Genomic DNA, 22,761 nt, shown 5'->3' on the forward strand with positions numbered 1-22,761 from the left:
GTTTTAGACACTTTGAGGGGCCTTTACTTAATTTAATTTTAAACTCAAATTCATAATTGAATTATAATTAAATTATTTAAATCTAATAACTTTTTGACAAACACAGTAGAGGTCACTATTTCCTCATCAGAAATGTCATTGTAGAGAGATTAAAAAATGTAAAATAGAGTTGAACAGGTAAATAAATGAAATCTAAGTATCAGATATATAGAATAAATAAATATAAATACTACCAATACCACTACTAATATTACTTTGTCTACTACTAATAATAATGATAAGTTTAACGTAATATACATGTTTATGATTTTATTTTGGGATCCTTGGTGATTTGGACTCAGTATGTCTAAAGTCCTGCTAATCACCCTGATTAAAAACAGGCCAGGTACACGTCAATTTACCGAAAGGCAAAATCACGAGGAGCACCTGAAGGCATCACAGCGGCTGCAGCTCCGGTGCAGACAGACAGTCGTGAGCATGAAGGACGGGAAAAGTCCCGTTACACTGAAAATAATCCTCATAGGAAACTCCGGGTAACGTTTACTGTCTTCTTATTATCTCTCAGTTGACTTGTTGTGATTAAAAACAGCTGATTTACAGTCTGTCCACGTTTGTTTCACTTTCATTTAGCCGAGACTTTGATTCATTTGAAATCCTGACACGAGTAAAGGTTGACTTTTGTTTGTTTGTTTCGTTTTTAACCGTGAAAATAAAGACTGTGAATGAAGAGAGCCGAGTGTGTAGTACGTTTACCTGGTGTGTGTGTGTGTGTGTGTGTGTGTGTTTGTGCGTGTGTTTACACAGGGTGGGAAAATCCTCCTTCATGTACAGATATGTGAATCATCGCTTCACCAACATGTACAGGGCCACAGTAGGGACTGACTTCCTGTCCAAATCAGTCAACGTAAACGGGGACATGGTCACCCTGCAGGTACCTCCACCTGCTCCACACACACACACACACACACACACACACCTGAGCACTAACACCTGTTTCTCCCTCAGATCTGGGACACAGCAGGGACAGAGAGGTTCCAGTCTCTGGGCACACCTCTGTACAGAGGAGCCCACTGCTGCATGCTGGTGTTTGATGTCACATCCAGAGCCAGTTTCTCTGCCCTGGACGGCTGGAGGAAGGAGTTTCTGATCCAAGGCGAGCCTCAGGACCCATCAGACTTCCCTTTCATTGTACTGGGAAACAAGACTGACCTGAGCGACAGGGAGGTCAGTGAAGGAGTGTGTTTTTGGACAAAACAAGACATACAAAATCTGTTTCTTTGGTAATGAGGACATTTGAACAGGAACGTTTCACTGTTTTCTCTGACATTTTATAGATGAATGGCCTAATCGAGAAAATGGTTGGCAGATAAATCAGTAACAGCCAATGATAACACGTTTGTACATAATGTTCTCCCTGCTGTCTTTCCCAGCACCGTCTGATGTTTTGGTCATTGTGTTTCCTCGCAGGTGTCTGGCAGACAGGCCCTGCAGTGGTGTGAAGAGATCGGCGCAGAATACTTTGAAGGAAGCGCCAAAGAGGATCGAGATGTGGAAAAGCCGTTCCTGAGGGCGGCCGAGTGCGGCTTACAACAGGTGATTCACTGATTTTTTTAAATTCTTCAATCTTTGTAGTGAAAAGAAGAAAGATACAAAATATCTCTATGTTTAACATGTTTATTTTTTGATGATAAAAGATACATTACTCCCTACAGTACAAAAAACACACATTGGAAAATACAGGACATTTCCAGATAACCTGCAAACAGCCGAGAGAAACTCGCAACACCTGTGAGTGCTGAGAGCAGCACTCGTCCCAGTGTGGGAGGGGAAAGTTCAGAGAGACCTCGGCACTGCTGATGATGACCTATCTAACGAGGGTGCAAAAATAGTGACCCAGCAAAGGTACTGTGGAAGGAAAGGACACAATTGTATACCACATGGAGAGAGGAACAAACTCATTAAATGTTTTTTCTTTTTTTGAGAAACCTTCAGCTTATGGTCTAACTTAAGGCATCACTACTAAAATACACTGCTTTTGCATGCATGTCTAGTTTTGTTCAACAGACACACCGACACGCACAAAAATTATGAATGCATATGAAGAGAAAGTTCATTTCTAGAAAGAAATCGAGAGAAACCACAAACGGAAACCAAGGTGCCAGCCGGAGAAAAGACGGCAAGCGATAAACCTTGGCTCTGATCTTCCTGGCCTTTACCATCACAACTGAATCTGCCCTTACAAAGTAGATATATACTCATGTCCAGTCAGAAACCTACTCCCTGTACAAGTTTGTAATGAACCTAGCAGTGATTCAGACTCCTACAGTGAATCAGCTTGACAGAAGCAAATTAGAACAATCAGGGAGACTATATATATTTATATATATATTTGTTTCTTTTATAAGCAAAGACACAAAAGGCAATCAAGAGATGACCAACATGTAAAAACTGTTTTACAGGTAATTATATAAAAGGCCAAGATGTTTTTTTTTTGTTTGTTTTATTCTTGCTCTATGAACGAACTAATTTACAGGTGAGTACACTCCGGCTATGTAAGCTTTCTTCCCAAGACATCCCCATTCAAGACATACGGGTTTACACGTCACAGTTAGCTTGCACACCATCTGTAGTCTGAAATACAGAGCCGTGGAAGGAAAAAATTAAAATTTATTAAATGGGTTCACATACATCAATAGGATAGGGAAAATATGCCTACTAATATAATTTGCCATTCTAAAAATTAAAGAAGAGGTGAGACACCACATTCATGAGCATAAAAAGTGTAGGACAATGGATCGGGATATTAAGGGGTAAGGTATGAAAAGATCGGATGTTATTTTTCCTCATACCCTGTGAAATTTCCATGTTTGGCAAACAAAGCAACACAAGCATTGAGTAGTAAACAAAGTAAAAACTCTCCTCTCCCTGGGTCCACTTCAAAGTTCCCTTCAGTCCTATAACCTCTGCGGTTCTACTTGGAACAAATACAAAAGTCTTTCTCGCTTTCATTACCATCTGTTAACAACAAGAACATACAACCAACTGAATGAAGACTTTTAAAAATATAGTGGCAACCTCAACACAGCCACCCATCTTCCCACAAACACAAACTATGGGGATGAACAACAGTTAAAAAAAGTGATGTTTTTTTAAAAATGCACACAACATACACATACACACAGGAGAAAAAAAAAAGCTTAAAAAATACAAAAATAAACTACACAAAAGATCTTCTGCGTCATTGCTTGCTAATTTTTTGGGAAGATTTTGCAAGATTTTTTTTTTGTGTGTGTGCTGCAGTCTCAGTCCTAGCAAAGTCTGTCGTTCATTCTCTACAAATCTCTTCCTTAGTCACTCTTTTTTTTTGTCCACTTTGAAGTGTCGGCCACCAGTCCTCATCTTGGGGTAAAAAGCGCACAGTGATGACATTACCAGGAGACTGGAGTCCAGTACGATGACTATAGACTTGGTTCTCGATGAAGCAAATTTGTTTTTGAGCAAAAAAAGAAAGGAAAAATATGATGTCCTCTTTTCGTTGAGGACAAGTGCTTTATTTGTTTCCATACCGATTTTTCCTCTCATCTAAACTAATGCCTCCACAGCCTTTTTCAACACTGTACATCATTTTATGTAGTCTCTCTCTACATCCCCCCCAGAATTCACAAAACAAAGACAAAAAAACAAAAATAAAAAGGTAACATTGCGCTCAGGCTGGCTCCCAGTTTGTGAAAGATGTAAATGCTTCTCTATACTGCTCAAACTACTGAAACAAGCCAAGAATAGATGTTAAACGATGGAAGGGGATGTGACTGAAAAAGATAATGTGCTTCTAAGTTTGTGTTGCTCTAAAAATAGTACGACCAACAGAACGAGGAGGAAGGAGGGTTTTTATCTACAGAAAACATCTCTCAGATTGACTTTCATCTCGGCCTCATACGGTTGTTCTGCCTCCGTTGCTGTCTTGATCTGAGACTTGAGGGTGGAGGATGAGATTAGGATGAGGATGAAGAGGTGGAGGAGGGGTGAAGGTCAGTCTTCCTGATAAAAGGACAGCGAGTGGAAAAAGGACAAAAGACTGGGAGGGGTCTCTGGGCAACCTCACTGATCCGTCCTTGCTTTCTTTGGACCAGTAGCCTTACTGCAAGAGCACACACAAGACCAGAATAAGTATTGCAGGTTTTATTCACCAGTGTCATGTAAATGTGTGTTCCTGTGTGCACAGCCTAAAACACAAACACTGTACTTACGTATCAGGAGAGGTGCCTGGTCTTTTGGGGGCCGGTTTCGCAGAGGCAGCATCTTTGCCGGATTCTAGAAAGCAGAAAATTGGTTAAGATAAATCTCTTCACCCATTAATCCACTGATCACCAACTAATATCTGAGTACTTGTTTGTGAATCTATGTGCTCACCTTGGAGCCATCGAACTTGGGTGGCGGGACCGTAGCCCTTCTCGTTGCGGGCAGCGATGCGGAAGATGATGGCTGGCTTGGTGGTGTAGTCGATGTGGGCGTTGGAGAGGCTGGACGACTGCACCAAGCACGAGGGATTGGGTCCACAGTACACACGCATGAAGGCTAGCTGTGCTGGGGTGGAGGCCTTGGCTTCAGCTGTCTGGTTGCTCTGGATGGCCAGGTACACAGAGTACTCGATGATCTTCCCTGACGTCACAGAGGGTGGCTCCCAGGTCAGGTGGGCACCATCTGGGCTCTGCATTGGGACAGCGAATAAATATCACTGAGTGCCTGAACAGCTGCTGTTATCGTCGTGTTTCACACCTGTATGTCAAATCACAACTGATTTTAAAAAAACAAGCGAAAGTGCTTGACTGGTGTTTACCTTGCTGATCTTGATGGCGCAAGGTGCCCCTGGGAAGCCTGGTAGGCAAGTCTTGAAAGCAGATATCTCTGAGAAAGACCCACGGCCGCAAGCGTTAATTCCGGCAACACGGAACTTGTAAGCTGTTCCAGGCTGCAGCTCCATTTTCTTCATCTGGCCGTAATCTGGCATGATGCCAGAGTCATCCTAGCAAACAAAAAAAACAGTGATTAGAGATGCACCGGATACACTAGTGCATGTCATCTAAACATGAGAAACAGTCTCCCGAGACCACTTACATCTCCTTGAGAATCATCTCCTGGCACATAGAAGTGGGTGACAACCATATTTGTCACTTTAACAATTCCAACATCAAACCACTGGTTCTCCTTCTTTACAACAGGCTTCACTGGGGTTGGCTGAGGGCCTTGCTTCTGTAAGACAAACAAATAACACACAGTCACATTTCTTCTCTCTATGGCGTAGCCGAACCAGCCAGATGTTCAGAGATACTACGATGACTCACCTCCCCCTCGATGCCATTGGCGACCTCTGCTAGAGCGGCTGCTGCTTGCAGCTTGGCTGGACTTGCTACCGCTACAGAGGGTGCAAATGTGCTTGATGGAGCGAGTGCTGTGGAGTGAAAGGAACAATACGAAAAGGTCAGTTTATGGCACAAAAGGGCATCCGAAATAACTCATTAAAAGAAAACAAAATCTTACTCTCAGCAGTGGTACGTGGGAGCAGTGATGCCACAGCACTGGTGACTGCGGCAGCCATCTCATTGTGTCCATTGCTCTCGACAGAGGGGTCGTTGAGGCTGTCAGCAGGGGCAAGGCCCTCTGTGGGTAGACTTGTGTCCACGGAGGCCTGCTGTGCAGCGGCCTGAGCCTCCTGCAGCTGCTGCTGCTGCTGGACCAGCGCAGCGAGCTCCTGCTGGGTCAGCATGATGGGGATGTTAGTGGGCTGCTGGCTCTCTCCAGTGGAATCGCCCTCATCTGTAAAACAGAAAATATTTAAGAATTCATACAACACCATCGTGATAAACTGCAAGTAGCAGCACTGCTGCAGTAACTACAGCCAGCTTTTGTGGTTTCTGGTTACAGTAGTACCATTTAAGTGTTTGGAAATTTTTCCATGCCTTAACAGACCGACACCTACAATGCTGCTGTTCTAAATCGAAGCAGAATCAAATGAGATATTGAAATATAATGGTTGAACGCACTCATTACAGCTTGCTGAGCTGCCTGCAGAACAGCCTGGATGGCGAGGGCCTGGGCTTCTTCGGTGGCTGCTGCCTGAGCAGCGGCCTCTGCTGCTGCGGTCACAGCCAGCTCCTCGTCCGACAGCCCCGTCACCATGAGTGTGGCGCCCTGCCCCTCAGACATGAGCTCTGAGGGAAGATTCAAGGCTGTTGTTGTGGCGGCTTCTCCCTGTAAAAACAAAATTGTAGGTCATATACACACAGTGAATGCATGTTTGTTTGGGCTAAAAATATCATGCAAACGGTAGCTTTAATGCGACGTACTGCATTTACCTCTGCTTGTGTCTCCATGGCGGCAGCTCCCTCCTCTGCAGGTGCAGCTTCTGCTGATGCCGTCTCATCAGTTTGCATGGGTTCCTCTGTGGTGCTGGCAGCGGTACTCACGCCCTCTGTGATCGATGAGATCGACTGGAGAGAAACAAAGAAAACATACAGATTGGTCACAACAGGAAAAAGAACATTGAGGATGCCATCAGATTCAGACATGCAGCCTTAAGACAGACAACTCCTGAGCAGCGGTGGTTACATCATTTGCAAATGTTTAATTTGTGCTCTTCTTACAGGTACAGAGGGTCCAGGGGCCGGCGTAGACTGAGTGACAGTAGTGATGGCCCTTCCCTGGGTGGTGGTAACCATGCCTGTTGCTGCAGTAGTGGAGGCCACTTCTGTGCTGCTGGTGTCTTCTGCTCCCTCCTCCGTCTGTTGGGCTGCTCAAAGATATAAAAACATAATTTGAGTTTGGCGTCATGCTGAGCATTTCTGGACATGAAATTGTTGTTTCTGTTACACGGGCCAGAACAAATTATAAAACCTTGAAATTACAAAGAAGGAAAACACTCAGTTACAGTTTGTGTGTGTGTGTGTGTGTGTGTGTGTGTGTGTACCTGCGCCTTCGCCTGTCTCCATGCTGCAGGTGGCAGTGGTGGCTGTGTTGGTGGTCCCAGTCTCGTGTGTTTCACAAGGCGGGTTGGAACAAACCCTCTGGACCGTGCCTGTCGCCGTGCTGGTCTGGTCTCCTCCCATGCTGGACGTGGCTGTTGATGGGGTGTTGGTGGTCCCCGTCTCGTGTGTTTCGCAGGGTGGGTTGGAGCACACCCTCTGTGTGGTGGTCTGGCCTGCGTTCATGCTAGACGACGCCTGGGTGGCTGTGTTGGTGGTGCCTGTAACGTGGGTCTCGCAGGGTGGGTTGGAGCACAACTGCTGGGTGCCTCCCATGTTAGCTGACGCTGTGGTAGCCGTGTTAGTTGTCCCGGTTTCGTGGGTCTCGCATGGTGGGTTGGAGCACACGCGCAGCGCTGACATGTTTGAAGACGCGGTTGTGGCTGTGTTGGTGGTGCCCGTTTCATGGGTCTCGCAAGGCGGGTTAGAGCACACCTGTCCTGATCCAATTGTAGCCGAAGAGGTGGTGGCTGTGTTGGTGGTTCCTGTCTCGTGGGTCTCGCAGGGCGGGTTAGAGCAGACCTGTCCTGCTCCGATAGTGGCCGAAGAGGTGGTGGCTGTGTTGGTGGTTCCTGTCTCATGGGTCTCGCAGGGCGGGTTAGAGCAGACCAGGGTGACTGTGCCAGAGCCCTCTCCAGCTGCTCCAGCTTCAGTGGAGCTGGGCTGTTCAGAGGTTGGTGAAGCCAGGATGGACACAGGTAGATCCTGCACTGGTTGAGCTTCTACACCACTGGGAGTTGTGATTAGGGTAACCTGGGTGGGCTGGTTCTGGGCCGAAAGGAGTAAAACAATTTCAGTTATCTTTACAGCAAGTTTCCCACACATTAAAAAATGAAACTTAATTTAACCCTCAGGGTCTTATCCCATTGTGTTTTTATTCTATAGAGACAGAAGTAGGCAGCAAACTCACTGCTGCCATGAATAAATGCCACGATGACTATAATGATAAACACTGCGGGACAGCAATCTGCAGTGTTTTACCTGCACTGTGATGGTAGAGGAGGGCAGTGTGGAGGCAGAAGTTAGGCTGGTCTGAGCAGTTGACACAGTTATGGCAGATGGGCTGATAACCTGGCTCGACAGGGTAGCGATGGTTCCCAGCGTGGTGATGGGGGTAACCAGAGAGGCGTTGGAACTGTCAACCGTGCCTCCTGCGAGGCTAGTGGAGACTGTTCCAGTCACTGTGCCAAGAGTGGTGACACCTGGAGGGAAGATAAGTGATGTTAAAAGATGAAAATGATCAGAATAAATCACACAGTGTACAAACTCTGTGAGTTGGTATCATAGTTACTTAGTTAAGCTTACCAGTAGTCCCCTTAACGACCAGAGTTGTGACAGTGGGCTTGACGGCAGACACCGTCACTGGAGTAACAAGTCGAACACCACCCACTGTACTCATGGGCACAGTGCGCAAAATAGTGCCAGGTTGCCCAGGAGCACCTTTCAAAACCACCTAAAAAAAAAAGCACACAATTCAGGATTAGTCTCCTCAGCTGCAACAGAAATTGGCAGCACAACAGATGGCATCTATAAATACTACTGCACAAACAGAGTCACTTTACCTGGGTCAGTCCCTGTTGGCCGGCTGCAGTGGCAAGTTTGGGTACTGCCGTGATAATTTTACCGGGGGTTCCAGTAGTCATCACCTTTGTGGTTAGGATTGTAATAGGCGTTTTCATGCCTGCACTGCTTGTCACACCTGCAAGGACAACAGCAAGTAAGCCGGAAATCTTCATCAATCTTCATTTCATCCCGTCAACAGGATACACTGGCCTCATTATCAGGCCTTTGTTAACTTACACATGCAAATAACACAAATAACTAATAACACTGATTAACCAAAATATTGAATCCATTTCATGATACGATATAAAAGAAACATAATTATGGCTGATATGTAGTTTTGACGTGTTACACTTGAGCAAGTTTGGACCTGTAGCTCCAGGCTGGGTCATGATAGCTGACATGGGGATGGTCTTAATGATGGTGGTGCCCTGCTTAGTGGTGGTAGGAGACACGCCACTGATGTTGAGGATAGTGGGCTTGCTTCCTGTGCCTCCTGCCTGGGAAGTGGTGATGATGGTCGTGGGCTTGCCATCTGCAGAGGTCACCAGCTTTAGAATGGTGCCGGCTGGGAGGGGACCCTTTGTCTGGGGAGAGAGGGACATGTTATGCAAACCATTTGGAGAAAGACATCTGGTGCCTGTCTCAGGAGTTTTAAGCTACCTCCTGTTTTTTTTTTGTTTTTTTTTCCTGCACTCATGCAGATAGCTGACCTGTATGATCTGTGTGAGAGGGTTAGTGGAAGCCTGGCCTGTGACAGCTGATGTCTGCACTGGCTTGGTTTGTACCACAGACATCATCTTGCCAAGGTTGGAGATCTGCCGACATAGGAGAGAGACTCAAGTTCATGAGTCACCAGAAAACTTCGGAAGCACAGGGAAGGTGGACCACCAGAGGTGGCTCTATGTATCATTCTAGCCCTAGCTGACCAACAGTCATGCAGATCACTAACATCAAGCTCCCCTTTTCTTAGTTGAGCTCTCCAACAGTCACTGTAGGCCAACCTTTACTCCTCCCCCCACTGGTTTAAACTCAGTGTTGCTGTCTTGTGACAAGACATAAAAACACCCACACACACACCAAGTGTGGAAAAAAAATTAAAAGAACCCATGATTTACAGCATGCGTGTGAAAGCACCAAAGGGTGCTCTCACAGAGTATCAGTATTACATTGTCCTACAGAATTTCAACATAGTCCCCTTTTCTTACCAGAGTTCCACTGCTGCCCATGGTGAGGGGACTCTTGACCAGAGTAATGGTCTTGGTAACTCCTCCCACCACGGTGGTTACCACCTGGGCTTGTTGGGCTACTGTGACGGCACCAGACTTGTGCACAGTGATGATGGGTCTGGTGGTGGTGGGAGAGGATGCGGTTGCTGTGCCCACCTGGGCTGCAGCAGTTTTCAGCATCCGAGTGGCCGGGTTACTGACCTACAAGCACAACAGTATTTTAAGAATTGGCGTGCCACAGACAGAATGCACAGTGTGTTGGAAATGAGGAAGTTTTAGTGGGTCGTGTACCATGACTGGAGAAGCCACTTTCATTGTGGTTGTGCCAGGAGAAACGGCCACTGTCTTGAGAATGGTAGCACCAGCAGGAACGTTGAGGACAGTGCCTGCAGAGGAGGGCGGGATCTTCTGTGTTGCTGCAGCTGCTGCTGCTAAAGCTGCCATGCCACTCATCTGAGGGCTACTGCCAATTGGCTGGAAACAGAAAAAGTAAAACAATTGTTCAGCATGCAGTATATGTTCATGTGTGATAAATTAAATGCAGTGCAAACTTGCTCATACCGATCCTTGGGTAGTCTGGGCAGGCACTACCATTCTGACACCTGGAGGAAGAGATGTCACAGTGACGGGGGATTTCCCAGGCTGACTGGGGCGGACTGTAACCACAGATGTTCCTGTGGCAGACTGTTGAGCTGCAACCTTCAAAACAGCTGCAAAATAATGGAATTGATGTTTAGGTTTAATGAGTAGTGGTTTTACAGTTGGCGAGTTTCTTGGTGAAGTCACAAAAACAGATATGGAAGAGTTGAAAAAGGGGAATCATTGTAATACCCGTCTGTGGTAGGCTCTGAGCAGAGGGTGCTGCAGCAGCTGGTGCAGGACTCTTTGGAGAGTTCACAGGCTGCGAGGGGGTTGCACTCATGGCTGGCGAGGCTGCAGCTGGAGTTGCTGGGATGTCATATTTCTGCAGCTGCAATAAGTAGGTATCAGCAGTCGAGACGGCACCCCAGCTCACTTCCAAGGAGTTTGTGTTGGCACGGACTAGCTGCACCCTGGCAGGGGCGTGTGGTCGCTCTGGGGAGATGGAAAACAAGAAATTTAACAATAATGGCAGTGTTTGATAACCGTAGCCACAGAAGTCACTCTAAATGATCGAACCAATCACGTTACAGCAAAAACACCACGCCTACCTGTTTCCAGGTACCAGAGGTCTTTACAACAGACTTGGTTGTTCCAAGCTTTACGATAACCGTCACGGCCACTCCACACATAGAGTCTGGAGTTGATGGCCACAGCACAGTGGCCAGCACGGGCCCTGGGGATATTGTCTTCAAGAGTATCCATCAACACTGTCTCCCAACACATGGTGTCTACAGACAAACGTATGGCACAAAACTTAACATGAAGTCCATTTTACACAAACTTTTTCAAAGTGAGATCTAGAACAAAAAGCAAAATAGTTTCACAAACCGAGATTGAGGCAGGCAAGAGTGTTTGTGCACTTCCACTCCTTCTCGTGCGTGGCTACTTTCACGTCGTCCATTACTAAAGGAACCCATCCTCCAAAAACATACATCCTGCACAATGACAAAATAAGATCACAGTGAGCTGATGCTCCAGGACACAGCAGGTTCTGCTGGGAATTCGAACATGATTAAAAACCACATCCAGTATGTTATTGCTTAGGTGCAGTAGTTCTCTCACTTGTTTGTGATCGTGGTGGCAGAGTGAAGACTTCTGGGGAGCGGTGCTGTCCCGCTTACTGACGGTTTGTTCCATGTCAGGGTATCTGGAGACAATGACCAGCAGAAGGATGTTAAGACAATGTACGCTGACATGCAACAAGATGAATTAAAGCACCACACATAAAGTACAGTCACACACATCATTGACAAACATTTACTTTTTCTCTCCTCTCTAAAAGTGATGTTCAGTCTCAGCAGCACTGTCTCCGTGCGACACTAGCAGGGCAATTACTACCTTTATGTTGTATTTTCTTTTAATCACACTTTGAGAAAACCTACCAATATCAAGTGTCCACAGATCTCCAAGACGACAGCCACTCATCCCTCCATAGATTATCAGGCGAGATTTCCTGCTCGTCTTTTCTGTGTATACCACAGCAGTGTGGCTCTCACGGGGAGGAGGCAGAACGCCATAAGTTATTGGTATATCCCATCCAACCACGCTAGAACCCGCACGAAGCTCAAGTGTATACAGATCATTCAGGTATCTGTGAATGAAAAAGACATCAAAAGTCACCCGCATGTTGCTGGTTGAAGCAGAATCTCAAGAAGCCGTGCATGAAAAGAAGCCCTACTGGCCTGTGCTGAAAGAAAAAAAACATATGTACCTGGGAATGTTGTTCTTTGGGTCCTCGCTATCATTGGCTAGTCCACCAAACAGGTAGCATTTGTTGCCAACCAGGGAAAAACTGTGGCCCAGACGAGGACAAGGAGGGGGGCCATTCTTCGGGTTTTTTGCTTTCAACTTTTTCCATTCCCATCTGCTGGCCTGCAACAGAAACCATGGTCAAAACAACATATTATTGATTGGTTAGGTCATGGCTGAAGCTGTAACAAAAACAAGTCACAAGTCGACCTCATTTCCTATTCTGACACAACCCCGAACGCTATATTAAATGCTGCGTTCATTTTATATTTATCTATTCCATTTCCCAGTGAACATTTATCTGGATTGGATCATACCTATATTATATCACAAACAGAAACGGTACATTTATGAAGAAATGTTTTGGCACTGCTCAGAATGAGCTTATCAAAATTGGTGAAACGAAACGGAACTGAGGAGCAGAGTAAGTCGTGCTGATTACCATCACGTTCAGTCGCTAACTTCATTACTGCTCAAAATGTGACTTCACTGTGGTTGCTAAACAGCAGCAGCTGAGAAGTTAACTATTTAGCCAGCTGCTGTAACTTGGTCAACAGTCTCAATAAGGAGTTTTGAAAATTATTTCTGAATCATTCAAGAGGAAACGATGGTCTATGAATCGTTATTTTCTTCATCATAAACAGTAAGACTAGACTGAAAACCATCTTACTGCATGAACCATTTACATCAATTCAATGAAGTGCACACAGTCCGACTCAGACTGGCGAACCTCAACGACTCTGCGACAAATATCTTACAGCCCATGTGACAAAGTGGGATTCATGATTTTTCTCAACACTGCTGAAAGCGCAACTATCACCATCTATCGCTTAACTGAATACAACATATCTGGAAAGGTCAGGTCTGTGGCGAGCTCTAAATCTTTAAATGAACCGAGTGCACCAAACATGTTTAATTTAGAAACATCTCGTGAATGCAGACAGATGACCTACCTGTAGTTCATAGAGGTCGTTGCTGTACTTTCCATACTCCACCATACCACCAAACACCAGCAACCTTGTGCCATCACAGACAAAACCGTACGCGGCACATCCAGGGGGAATATCGCCACGGACTGCCGGGATAAACCACTGGTTTGTTGCTAGAAATGAAAACACAATGATGTCAGTCAAGTTATCAGCTGGGCCTTACCCATATCAAAGCATTCAAATTAGGGAGGAAGTTTATGTTGTGAGCCAAACAATGCTGTGAACTTAGTATAAATTATATTTAAAAAATATGTCTTATTAACACTGGAACATGAACTAAACTATGTATTTAATAACGTGGACACATAAGCCGAATTTTCCTTATTGGTTTAAGTGCAGGAAATTGGGGCAGGGGATCTGCTTAAACCAACCAGCATCATCCATTTTATTTTAGCCCGCCTTTTTTGCGTGCGGTGCAGCCTTTCCTCCAGCAGAGGGGGCCACATATGATCACACGTATCTGCTCGGCCTGTTAGGCCTTTATACTACTTAGTTCTGCACATCACCGAACCACCTTTAGAAATAAAATACAGCTACACAAAGTGTGAAAATGTGTCGCACACTATTTCACGTTTGTACATTTGTTAAGTGAAAAACACCAAATCTTGCTACAACAATACAACAGTTGACAAAGTTGTGCGTTCAAAGTTAATCTTACCAGTGTTGTATACATGCAATTCGTCCACAATTCCTTCGTTTCCACCGCCAAAAACAACCATAAGCTCCTTTATAGCCACAGCTCTGTGTCCATGTCTGGGCCGGGGAACAGGACCGGACCATCCGAGGACCCGTTTCCACCGCGGCTGCAGAACCGACGCCGTGGTCCCAGACACCGCGGAACCAGGGGCAGACATGACTTCTGTCAGGAGAAACAACGAGAGAGCATTTGTTTTTAATCTGCTGAAGAAACTCTGTGTTAATGAGTGTGGAAAAACAGCAGCAGCGCTGTGGATAACTTCTACAACAGTTTGTGCGGTCACAGCAGTTAGCACCTAGCTGCGGCTAATGAACACATTCAATCCAAAAAACAAACAAAAAAAGACTAAACCTCGGCTTTAAGGGGTTTGAAGCGACTGCTGCTTCAAAGCCCTACGTGTAAAGTCGACGCCACGAGTGTGAAAAGAAACATACGACACCTTTCTAACACATGAGTTGTTTGTAACCATTGAATTCAATCCATGGAAGCAGCCATCTTGTAACCAAACAAACCCGCTAACGCTGCCAGTCTGAAAAATGGCGGAAGCGACTGAAAAAGAAAAATACACGACAGCTAGCCAACCACACCGACAAAGAGATGCACCGAAACAGAACACAAATCCAATAAACTAATAGCGGACTAACAAAGCAGGGCGACACACTGTTGAAACGCGGGATTAATCCACAGTTTGAACCGCTATCGAGAGTCGGCTATTTTCATGCTTCTCTGGGAGTCGCCATATTGTAGCTATCAGGCTTAGCATTCTCTGCACCCCCTTTAACGTAATTAATAACACAATAAAACCATTTAAAGCTCGCTTTAATGGTTGCAACAGTGTGGAGACTTCATGTCGCAACTCCCGTCGAATAATTTCCTGAACTCTACCTCGGGGTAATCGTGGTATCCGAGTGGTTTCTGGCGCTAGCGGCTAGTCGCTCAGCCTAATTTGCACCAAGCTAACAGCGTTAGCCGTGCGGCTGAAATCTGTCAAAGCGTCGCCGGATTTTACAATTAAATGCAACGTGAATCCGTTTGAGTTTGACATGCATATGTTACCTGGTACAAATGTCGTTGCAAGACCACTCCTAAAACGCAGCTAAACGGAATTAAACTGCACAAACAGAGTGTTATTATGTTTCATGCCGTCTCTGGAAGCAGCCATCTTTTCGACGATCGGCCTAGCTCTACAGCTCCCACAAGAAAAATGGCCGGACGGTATGTCACAACAAAACATAACAAACCCCAAAAGGCGCTCACGTTTTGGGCTTTTACTCACTTATTTCGATGCAGTAATTACAAAAACACGCGTGTATGGTCTGATCTTGCGGCAATAATCCAAATTCATTCGATTTGTGAAGAAGTATTTCCTCTCATGCCTGCCTGGAAGCTGCCATCTTCTTGACAACCAGAGGCGGAGGAAAATGGAAGAGAGCTGGCGTCACCCAAAGTAAACATGGCGACCGAGACCCGCTCGCTCACCGCTTCAGACAGAAACGCATATACACGTTTTGTTATTTGCCGTTGTGGATAAGCCAACAGTGCTCGATATGACGAGGGGCTTCAAATAGCATGTGGAATCTGTATAAAGTAAACATATAAGGAGTTTCAGCAAATTACAACAAGTTCTGTTATAGCGCCTGGCTTATTGTCCCTTACTAAAGATGGCGACATCCGCGCAACAGCAACTTTTATTTTAATATTGTAGCTGGTGCCGATTTTATTCCGTCACAAACGTACTTAGATGTGTCCATACACGCACAATAATAGTGTACAAGCACTAATTTACAGATTTAGCGCTCACACATATTAAAAGTTGCCACGCCCACATCCACCATCAGCGCGTCCTCCACTGCTACAAGTACTGCATTACTATAAAAGCGTCAATAAACCAAGCGTCCCTTTCTTTCAAATAGTGTATGTTCAGCCCCATTTTTCTGCTAGACTCAAACAGGAAATGAGAGAAAACGCTCTAAAATGTTGCCGCTTTGGATGAATGTTAAAGCCCCCTGTCTAATTTGGTTTGTGGAAATAGATCTGTGCGTAATTTTATCAGCGTTGTATTCAATTACTGTCCAAACTGAAATGGCACACCGTTTCACCAGATGTTTCCCAGACATGGTTCCCAAAGACACGAGCTTATTTAGTTACATGGAAATCATAACGTTTTTTATAAAATACAATATTAAAATGTGGGTTTGCATTTGACACATCACCAGGATCAACATCCTTACTAACTTGACTTCTGGAACACTCTCAAGCCCAGTAACATTTTACATCTTAGGAAAAATATGAAGTAAGATGTAATCCACGGCCTTCTGTTGAATTCACATTTGGGTATATGGTGATCTGACAAATAACACTGCACAAAGCACTTGATGCTAACACAAAACACACATGTATCATTATTATGATTATTGTTATTACTACTACAATCTTCTATTTTGTTGCTAGTCTTTTGTTTTTTGTGGCTCTTCTTTTGATTATAGTATTATACTGCACTTAAATTTTCCTTATGTAATTTCATGATTTATTTTCTATACCGGGATATCTTTGGCTTTTATTTTATAACCATATAGTATATAAGCCTTACACATATATTAGAGTTTTCACTGATGTTGATTCCTGCTTGATCATCCACTTTAAGAAGCATTGATATTCGTCATACTAGTTACTACACCACTGAATGAAGTTCAAGTCAAGTCAACTTTATTATCAGTGCTACCATATGTACAGGACATACAAAGAATTGAAATTGCGCTTCCCTCTTATCCCCGGGGCAAACAGCAATAAACATGAAATATAAAATATAAGTAAAAGATTTAAAAATATAAAAAATATATATACAAGCTAAAAGACATCCAAAGTTCCCTTGTGACAGACACAAAAGATCTGTCAGCTCTAGAGTTTTTGAACCTGACCAATATATGTGGCCTACAGAATATGGCACAGTCTGCCTCATTGGAATTATTAATTTTGTTCGGAAAACAGTCGTCCTCTCATGCAATACATTGTTTGTCCATTAGATGACAGAGTTCAGTCGTTTTGCTATGAAGCAGTCACGTGTAAATACAACAGGGAGAAAGAAGGTGGTTTGTTCATTTTCATTTTCATATGCAAGTCAAAGAGTAAAGAATCATAATTAGAACTTAGAACACAGGAGGTTTCACCCATAGACCCTCTTCACAGCAGCCATTTTGACATGAAGTAGTAGGTAAACACAGGTGATACTGATCAATGATACTAGTTAAGGTTCTGTTCGATTCAGGTCAAATAGAGTCCGAATGCTGCTGTGGTGCAAGACGGTTCACTGGAAAGGCTCTGCTACAATAAACTAAACTGAACCTTAATTAGTATCATTGGAAAGACCTGTGGCTGTTTAGGTTGAAGCTCAGGTTCAAGATGTGCTGAGCTGTGCAAGGAATTACATGAGATCACCAGACCCCATGTCCTGCCCCAAGAGTTGCAGGGATTGAGAGAGGGGGATGACACACAGCAAAGGGCCAAAGGGCAGATCTGAGCCTTGGCCAATGCAGCAAGGACCGAGCCTTCAGATATGGGGCATACTCTAGCTAACATAAAAGGTAAAAATTACTATGGCACATAACCAGAGAACAAAATGCTCACACATTTGTATTTCTTTTATGTGTTATATAATACTAACAGAATAGAAACTTGTTTTTCAGTGGAAGTATTTTTTTAAATGTATATCTATAACAGAACACAACTGCAATTACTGTATGTCCATGTTCTATTTGATTCAATATTCTACATAATATTATGTTATTGTTATTCTATCCTCTGACCTTTGTTACAAACACAAACATAAATCTTCCTTCAGTGTCCCATAACAATCTAAGATTTAACACTGTCCCTACATGCTAGAATAGAAAATCTCCTCACAAACATTTTTTAGGGTATTGACTTTACTTTAGATCCAGCAGTAGACATACTGGGCATAGCTCCTGATGTTATGATAGACATAAACTTCTTTACTGAGAATTCTGCAGAAAAAACAATTACAGCTTCCTGTTTGAAGCCAAACCCCCCCAATATAACAGAATAGAGAGAGGGTAAAAAATGTCTTCATCATAGAGAAAAACACAGCAAGGTGACAGTTAAAAACACACAGGTTTGCTTAAATTTGGTTATCAGCAATGCAGGCAATGTCAGAACTCTAGTCACCTAATTTTTCCGTTGTGTTTCCTTTTTTCTATTTTTAGTTGTCTTTTTGATACTACAATTGATACTAAGTGTAAGCATCCAATGCTGTATGTTGCCAAGGAAAGATAAATTTCATGATAAGGTGTGTTGACCTGACTATATGTTGTCTGTCTGTCTGTCTGTCTGAAAATCTCCTCACACAGGCAATCTGTTAAAAACTGAGTTAAAACTCATGAATGAATTCTTAATACTTGATCTATCCTTCATCAATGAGAGTAAAACATATTTCTAAATCCATATATTGATTAATGAACAGAAAGGAAAAAAAACATATTCAAATGAATTCAAAGATCAAACATGATGACAGCCTTTTTTCTCAAATGTACAAAAAACAAAACAAAACAACAGCACTAAGCTAGTGGAAATATGTCTCACATGCACTGCAGAAAAGGGATTTATTCTGATGTCGTGGAAACAGATTGACACTCATTAAGCACATCAGTGAGACAGTGACTGAATAAATGGAGGCAAAACTTCCAAGAAACACAACCTGATTTGAACCTGTCTTGAAATAAATATGTATAATAAATCAGTTTCCGCTTAGCTAATATCGGTGATCTAAATCAGCTTAAACCACAAAAACAAGAAATCTTCACTCTTTTGTTTTAATATACTGTCAATCAATGTTCACCCACAGTGAACAAACAGAGAATTAAACAGGTCACTGGAGCTGGAGCTGATCTGAGCTGCCTGTAATGGTTTATGCACGGTAAGAGTCTTAGGGACTGGCTGGAGAATTAAACTTTGAAAGCCTAAAAAGATCACACTGTAAAGCCTCATAAGTGATACAGATCAAGGCAGCACGACAAGTCTTTTTTAAAAGAAGTGTATGTGGGTTTTTACCCACCACAAGCATCACAGCAGATCAGTATGTCAGCTGTAGTGTTTTTACATCTTACACATTGTTTGGATTCAAGAACCTGTATTCTGTCCCTAAATAAATATAATAATAATAAAAAATAAAAATGATAAAAGTAATAAATAATTATATAAGTGCTTGTGTCCTCAAGCAGTTTGAAATGGCAATATATTATGCAAAACCCCATTAACTTCCAATAGGAGTTTAGAAAACTGTCAAGATTTTATTTTTAGTTTGTAGTTTGTGACCCTGCTTGCTGCTCAGAGTAATACTGTAGTAATGATGGTTAAGATGTTAATCAATAATACTGACATTAAAACCACTGATATTGTCTAATGCAATGCACCTGCTTATTTTCATATTATGTTAATAAAATACTCATATAAAATACATTTATTTAAGTCTTTGTTTTTCAACTTTAGAGTTAACTTTGTGAGAGCAGAAGACTTCTCTGCACCTTCCACGCTCAACACAGGGTAATCCTTCCTTGATCCTGATACGATAACGAAGGCAGAGATCATCCATCCTAATACTATCAGCAAGTAGGTTACACAGGGACAAACTGAATGTGATTAGCAGTTGTAATAGCTCAGATGACCAGATTATCCAGAACAATGTCCTTCCGTCCTGATTGGATCCTATTGATCCAGCGTGGACACTAAGAGACTAAAATGGACTCATATGTTTACTTCTAGAAACATCTAGAAAAAGTGCCGCTAATATATATCCTAATATCTTGTATTGGCTTCTAGCCTGTGTCTTTTATTCACTGTCCATTATATTTCTAGATGTTGTTACATCATGGTCCTCCTAATTGAAGTTAGGATTTCTTTCTGCTCAGCAAATTAAGCAATTAATTATTCAATCATTCAATTAATTAAATGCTCAGTCAGAAAGCACTATAAATTTACTCCCAGTCCTCTATACCTGCAGTGCACCTGGAGACACTGACCTGACCATCACATAAGAAGCAAATTTTGACTTTTCCTTTTTACACAGGGCAAAATTAACAAAATGAAACACGGCCGTGTCACAGAGCTTCCGGAGGATTTCTACATCCCCATTCCTCTGGATACGAACAACATCACGTCTCTCAGTCCCTTCCTGGTCCCTCAGGACCACCTAGCAAACTCAGGCACTTTTTATGCAATGGCCGTATATATGTTTTTCATATTTACTGTGGGCACTAGCATCAATGTGCTTACAATTGCATGCACCATCCAGTACAAGAAGCTCCGGTCCCACCTCAACTTCATCCTGGTGAACTTGGCCGTGGCAAACCTTCTTGTGTCCTGTGTGGGCTCCTTCACTGGCTTCTCTGCCTTTGCATCCAGATATTTCATCTTTGGACCGCTAGCATGCAAGATTGAAGGCTTCATGGTTACACTTGGTGGTAAGACAAACTTTGAGAAACAGACATATAAAATCATAATACTTTAGTTTTAATGAGCCAATAGAAAATGCTTTAATCCTACTTATGTCATTCCAGGTATGGTAAGCCTGTGGTCTTTAGCGGTCATAGCTTTTGAAAGATGGCTAGTCATCTGCAAACCACTTGGTAACTTTATTTTCAAGCCTGACCATGCTTTAGCTTGTTGTGTCTTCACCTGGGTGTTTGCACTGATTGCCTCAGTTCCTCCACTGTTCGGATGGAGCAGGTTAGTAATCACTCACACAAATATGCAATGATTGTAATGCAATGTCATGTACACTCAGTGTGCTCTTGTGATTATCTCTGCAGGTATATCCCAGAAGGCATGCAGTGCTCCTGTGGTCCAGACTGGTACACCACAAACAACAAATATAACAACGAATCCTATGTGATGTTCCTGTTCTGTTTCTGCTTTGCTGTTCCCCTTGGGACCATTGTCTTCTGTTACTCCCAGCTACTCATTACACTGAAAATGGTGAGGATAAGTTAAAAAAGGAGTAATGGTTGGTAATATGTGCATAAAACAAAATTGTATCTCCTGTGTGATGAAATCTTTTGTTGTAGGGACGACAAAACATGCAGAACTCAGATGTTATGAGACACAAATGATTTCTCTCACTCACCAGGCAGCAAAGGCCCAAGCTGAATCTGCTTCCACTCAGAAAGCAGAGAGGGAGGTGACCAGGATGGTGGTCATCATGGTGCTGGGCTTCCTGGTGTGCTGGTTGCCTTACGCCTCTTTTTCTCTTTGGATTGTCAACCATCGTGGGCAGCCCTTTGACCTGAGATTTGCTACTGTACCTTCAGTCTTTTCTAAGTCTTCTGCAGTTTACAACCCAGTCATCTATGTTCTCCTCAATAAACAGGTCTGTTGGATGTCCTATCTGATACACACTGTGTAGATGAAAAACTTGATATGCTTCATGTTTTGGAGGCAGAAAACATTCATGTTGCCTTTGGAAAGTACAGTTTATGGTTGCTCCTATTATCAGGCTTGTAATTCAGGATGACGTGACAACAAATGCAGAACCTTAGGCTAAATATAGTGCAGTAGTACAGTGCAGGCTTAATTGTTATGGAAAGATGGTGTGGCTGATGAGAAATAGAGAACTAAGAACCTAAATATATAGAATTTCATATCAAATGTCATCTAATTGAACTTTTTAGCAGTTAACAGTTTTCTAATGTATTTTTAAAAAATGTGTTTTTCAGTTTCGTTTGTGCATGATGAAGATGCTGGGGATGGGTGGAGGTGAGGATGACGAATCGTCGACTCAGACGTCAGTGACTGAAGTCTCCAAAGTTGGGCCTGCATAGACTGCGCATCAGGACTGTTAACTTCTCTGCCACTAATGATCTGTGAACTGTAAATTACAATAAAAGTATGTGTGTTTTGTCATTGGAAACAACTATATATATACAGAATGTAACAACTCAAATAATTAAGAAAAGATAAATAACCTGCAAAGCAAAAAATAAAAAAAATAGAAACAGCACATTCATTGGTTTGGACTATACAGTTTCCTGTGTTGTAAGGGACATATTCACTGCAACATGTAAGAGGTTCTTACAGAAGCTGTGTGGGCAAGTGAGTCTGAATTTCCTGAGGAATTCAAAAATGCAGTGTGGTGACAGGAAGATTATTTTAGTAACTTTTAATGTTTTTAAACTTTTCAAAATACTGCTCAGCATGGTTATGTTTTTGTACAATGAACTGCATAGATGTTGAATGTTAGTCCTATGGGCGATGATACACACATTTTTGCACAGTAAATATAAAAAAAGATGCTCAGATTAAATTATTTCAGCAGTACCAGATTAAAATGACTGTTATATATGATTGTAGTGCTTTTAATGTCCCCTCTTTGTCAATTTTAAATTCATCCTTTGCAATATCTACCACCAGTTTCCTCAATTTCCATTTGTGCACTGGGTTGTTGGAATGACAAAGTAACAGTACAGTGAGCACCTTCTGCAGATACTCTGTTCTTAACCGCTGCATCCTTTATGGTCAGGGAAAGAGGAAAAATGCCAAAAGGTAGCATTAAGCTTTGCTTTAAACCAGTGGAGTGGATTATAAACGGCTACAGAACATGCGATGATCAGACTTAGTGTAATTGGAAACCAGATTAACGGGCAAAGACCTGCTGCACTTTTCCATAAGGAAGAGGGATTAACCTGTTTAACCAGGTTTCAGTGTTCAGATACACAAGTCAAGCCAAAAAAAAATTTATGCAATCCAAAATCACAATTTGCCTTAAGGGGCTTTACATTTAACACCATGTGTTCTTAGACCCCAGTTCTAAAGATCTTCTCTATCTCTTAAGCAGCAGTTGGACAATCATCAGTGAGTGTGTCTAT

The 22,761-nt window shown here is 43.0% G+C and overlaps 3 protein-coding genes across 3 annotated transcripts; 2 read left to right on the plus strand and 1 right to left on the minus strand.

Moving 5' to 3' along the window:
- The first annotated feature begins 406 nt into the window (after window positions 1-406).
- Window positions 407-3,229, plus strand: si:dkey-13a21.4 (ras-related protein rab7). Its single transcript, XM_010755987.3, has 5 exons — window positions 407-533; window positions 805-931; window positions 1,006-1,224; window positions 1,468-1,593; window positions 1,713-3,229. Exons 1-5 carry the CDS (start codon window positions 478-480, stop codon window positions 1,797-1,799), a joined length of 615 nt encoding a protein of 204 aa, XP_010754289.2. The 5' UTR covers window positions 407-477; the 3' UTR covers window positions 1,800-3,229.
- Window positions 2,651-15,403, minus strand: hcfc1a (host cell factor C1a). Its single transcript, XM_019271956.2, has 28 exons — window positions 15,165-15,403; window positions 13,850-14,050; window positions 13,156-13,304; window positions 12,165-12,325; window positions 11,836-12,044; window positions 11,516-11,600; window positions 11,282-11,388; window positions 11,002-11,181; window positions 10,643-10,885; window positions 10,373-10,521; window positions 10,103-10,285; window positions 9,791-10,012; window positions 9,296-9,400; window positions 8,935-9,169; window positions 8,582-8,718; window positions 8,325-8,472; window positions 8,001-8,221; window positions 6,965-7,787; window positions 6,642-6,787; window positions 6,345-6,488; window positions 6,042-6,249; window positions 5,539-5,814; window positions 5,343-5,449; window positions 5,116-5,250; window positions 4,838-5,023; window positions 4,411-4,708; window positions 4,248-4,311; window positions 2,651-4,138 (listed from the first exon to the last, which is right to left on the minus strand). The coding sequence occupies exons 2-28, from the start codon at window positions 14,043-14,045 to the stop codon at window positions 4,099-4,101; spliced, it is 5,157 nt and encodes a 1,718-aa protein (XP_019127501.1). The 5' UTR covers window positions 14,046-14,050; window positions 15,165-15,403; the 3' UTR covers window positions 2,651-4,098.
- On the plus strand, window positions 14,949-21,889 carry LOC104939463 (blue-sensitive opsin). The gene is made up of 7 exons (XM_010756014.3): window positions 14,949-15,103; window positions 19,391-19,510; window positions 19,968-20,361; window positions 20,458-20,626; window positions 20,710-20,875; window positions 21,027-21,266; window positions 21,613-21,889. The coding sequence occupies exons 3-7, from the start codon at window positions 19,983-19,985 to the stop codon at window positions 21,715-21,717; spliced, it is 1,059 nt and encodes a 352-aa protein (XP_010754316.1). The 5' UTR covers window positions 14,949-15,103; window positions 19,391-19,510; window positions 19,968-19,982; the 3' UTR covers window positions 21,718-21,889.
- Window positions 21,890-22,761: the final 872 nt, after the last annotated feature.

Source organism: Larimichthys crocea, chromosome VI (genome assembly GCF_000972845.2).
Source record: "Larimichthys crocea isolate SSNF chromosome VI, L_crocea_2.0, whole genome shotgun sequence".
NCBI classification, from domain to species: Eukaryota; Metazoa; Chordata; class Actinopteri; family Sciaenidae; genus Larimichthys; species Larimichthys crocea.

What these genes read in the sequence shown, in the direction of transcription:
- hcfc1a (XM_019271956.2), bottom strand. Translation starts at nt 14,045, where the DNA reads ATGTCTGCCCCTGGTTCCGCGGTGTCTGGGACCACGGCGTCGGTTCTG. An exon ending in CTCTCACACAGATCATACAG is followed by an intron (nt 9,170 to 9,295) that starts GTCAGCTATCTG and finishes CTCTCTCCCCAG; the next exon opens with ACAAAGGGTCCCCTCCCAGC. An exon ending in GCCAACAGGGACTGACCCAG is followed by an intron (nt 8,473 to 8,581) that starts GTAAAGTGACTC and finishes TTTTTTTTTTAG; the next exon opens with GTGGTTTTGAAAGGTGCTCC.
- LOC104939463 (XM_010756014.3), top strand. Translation starts at nt 19,983, where the DNA reads ATGAAACACGGCCGTGTCACAGAGCTTCCGGAGGATTTCTACATCCCC. An exon ending in TACTCATTACACTGAAAATG is followed by an intron (nt 20,876 to 21,026) that starts GTGAGGATAAGT and finishes CTCACTCACCAG; the next exon opens with GCAGCAAAGGCCCAAGCTGA. An exon ending in ATGTTCTCCTCAATAAACAG is followed by an intron (nt 21,267 to 21,612) that starts GTCTGTTGGATG and finishes TGTGTTTTTCAG; the next exon opens with TTTCGTTTGTGCATGATGAA.
- si:dkey-13a21.4 (XM_010755987.3), top strand. Translation starts at nt 478, where the DNA reads ATGAAGGACGGGAAAAGTCCCGTTACACTGAAAATAATCCTCATAGGA. An exon ending in ATCCTCATAGGAAACTCCGG is followed by an intron (nt 534 to 804) that starts GTAACGTTTACT and finishes GTGTTTACACAG; the next exon opens with GGTGGGAAAATCCTCCTTCA. An exon ending in CCGAGTGCGGCTTACAACAG is followed by an intron (nt 1,594 to 1,712) that starts GTGATTCACTGA and finishes TACTCCCTACAG; the next exon opens with TACAAAAAACACACATTGGA.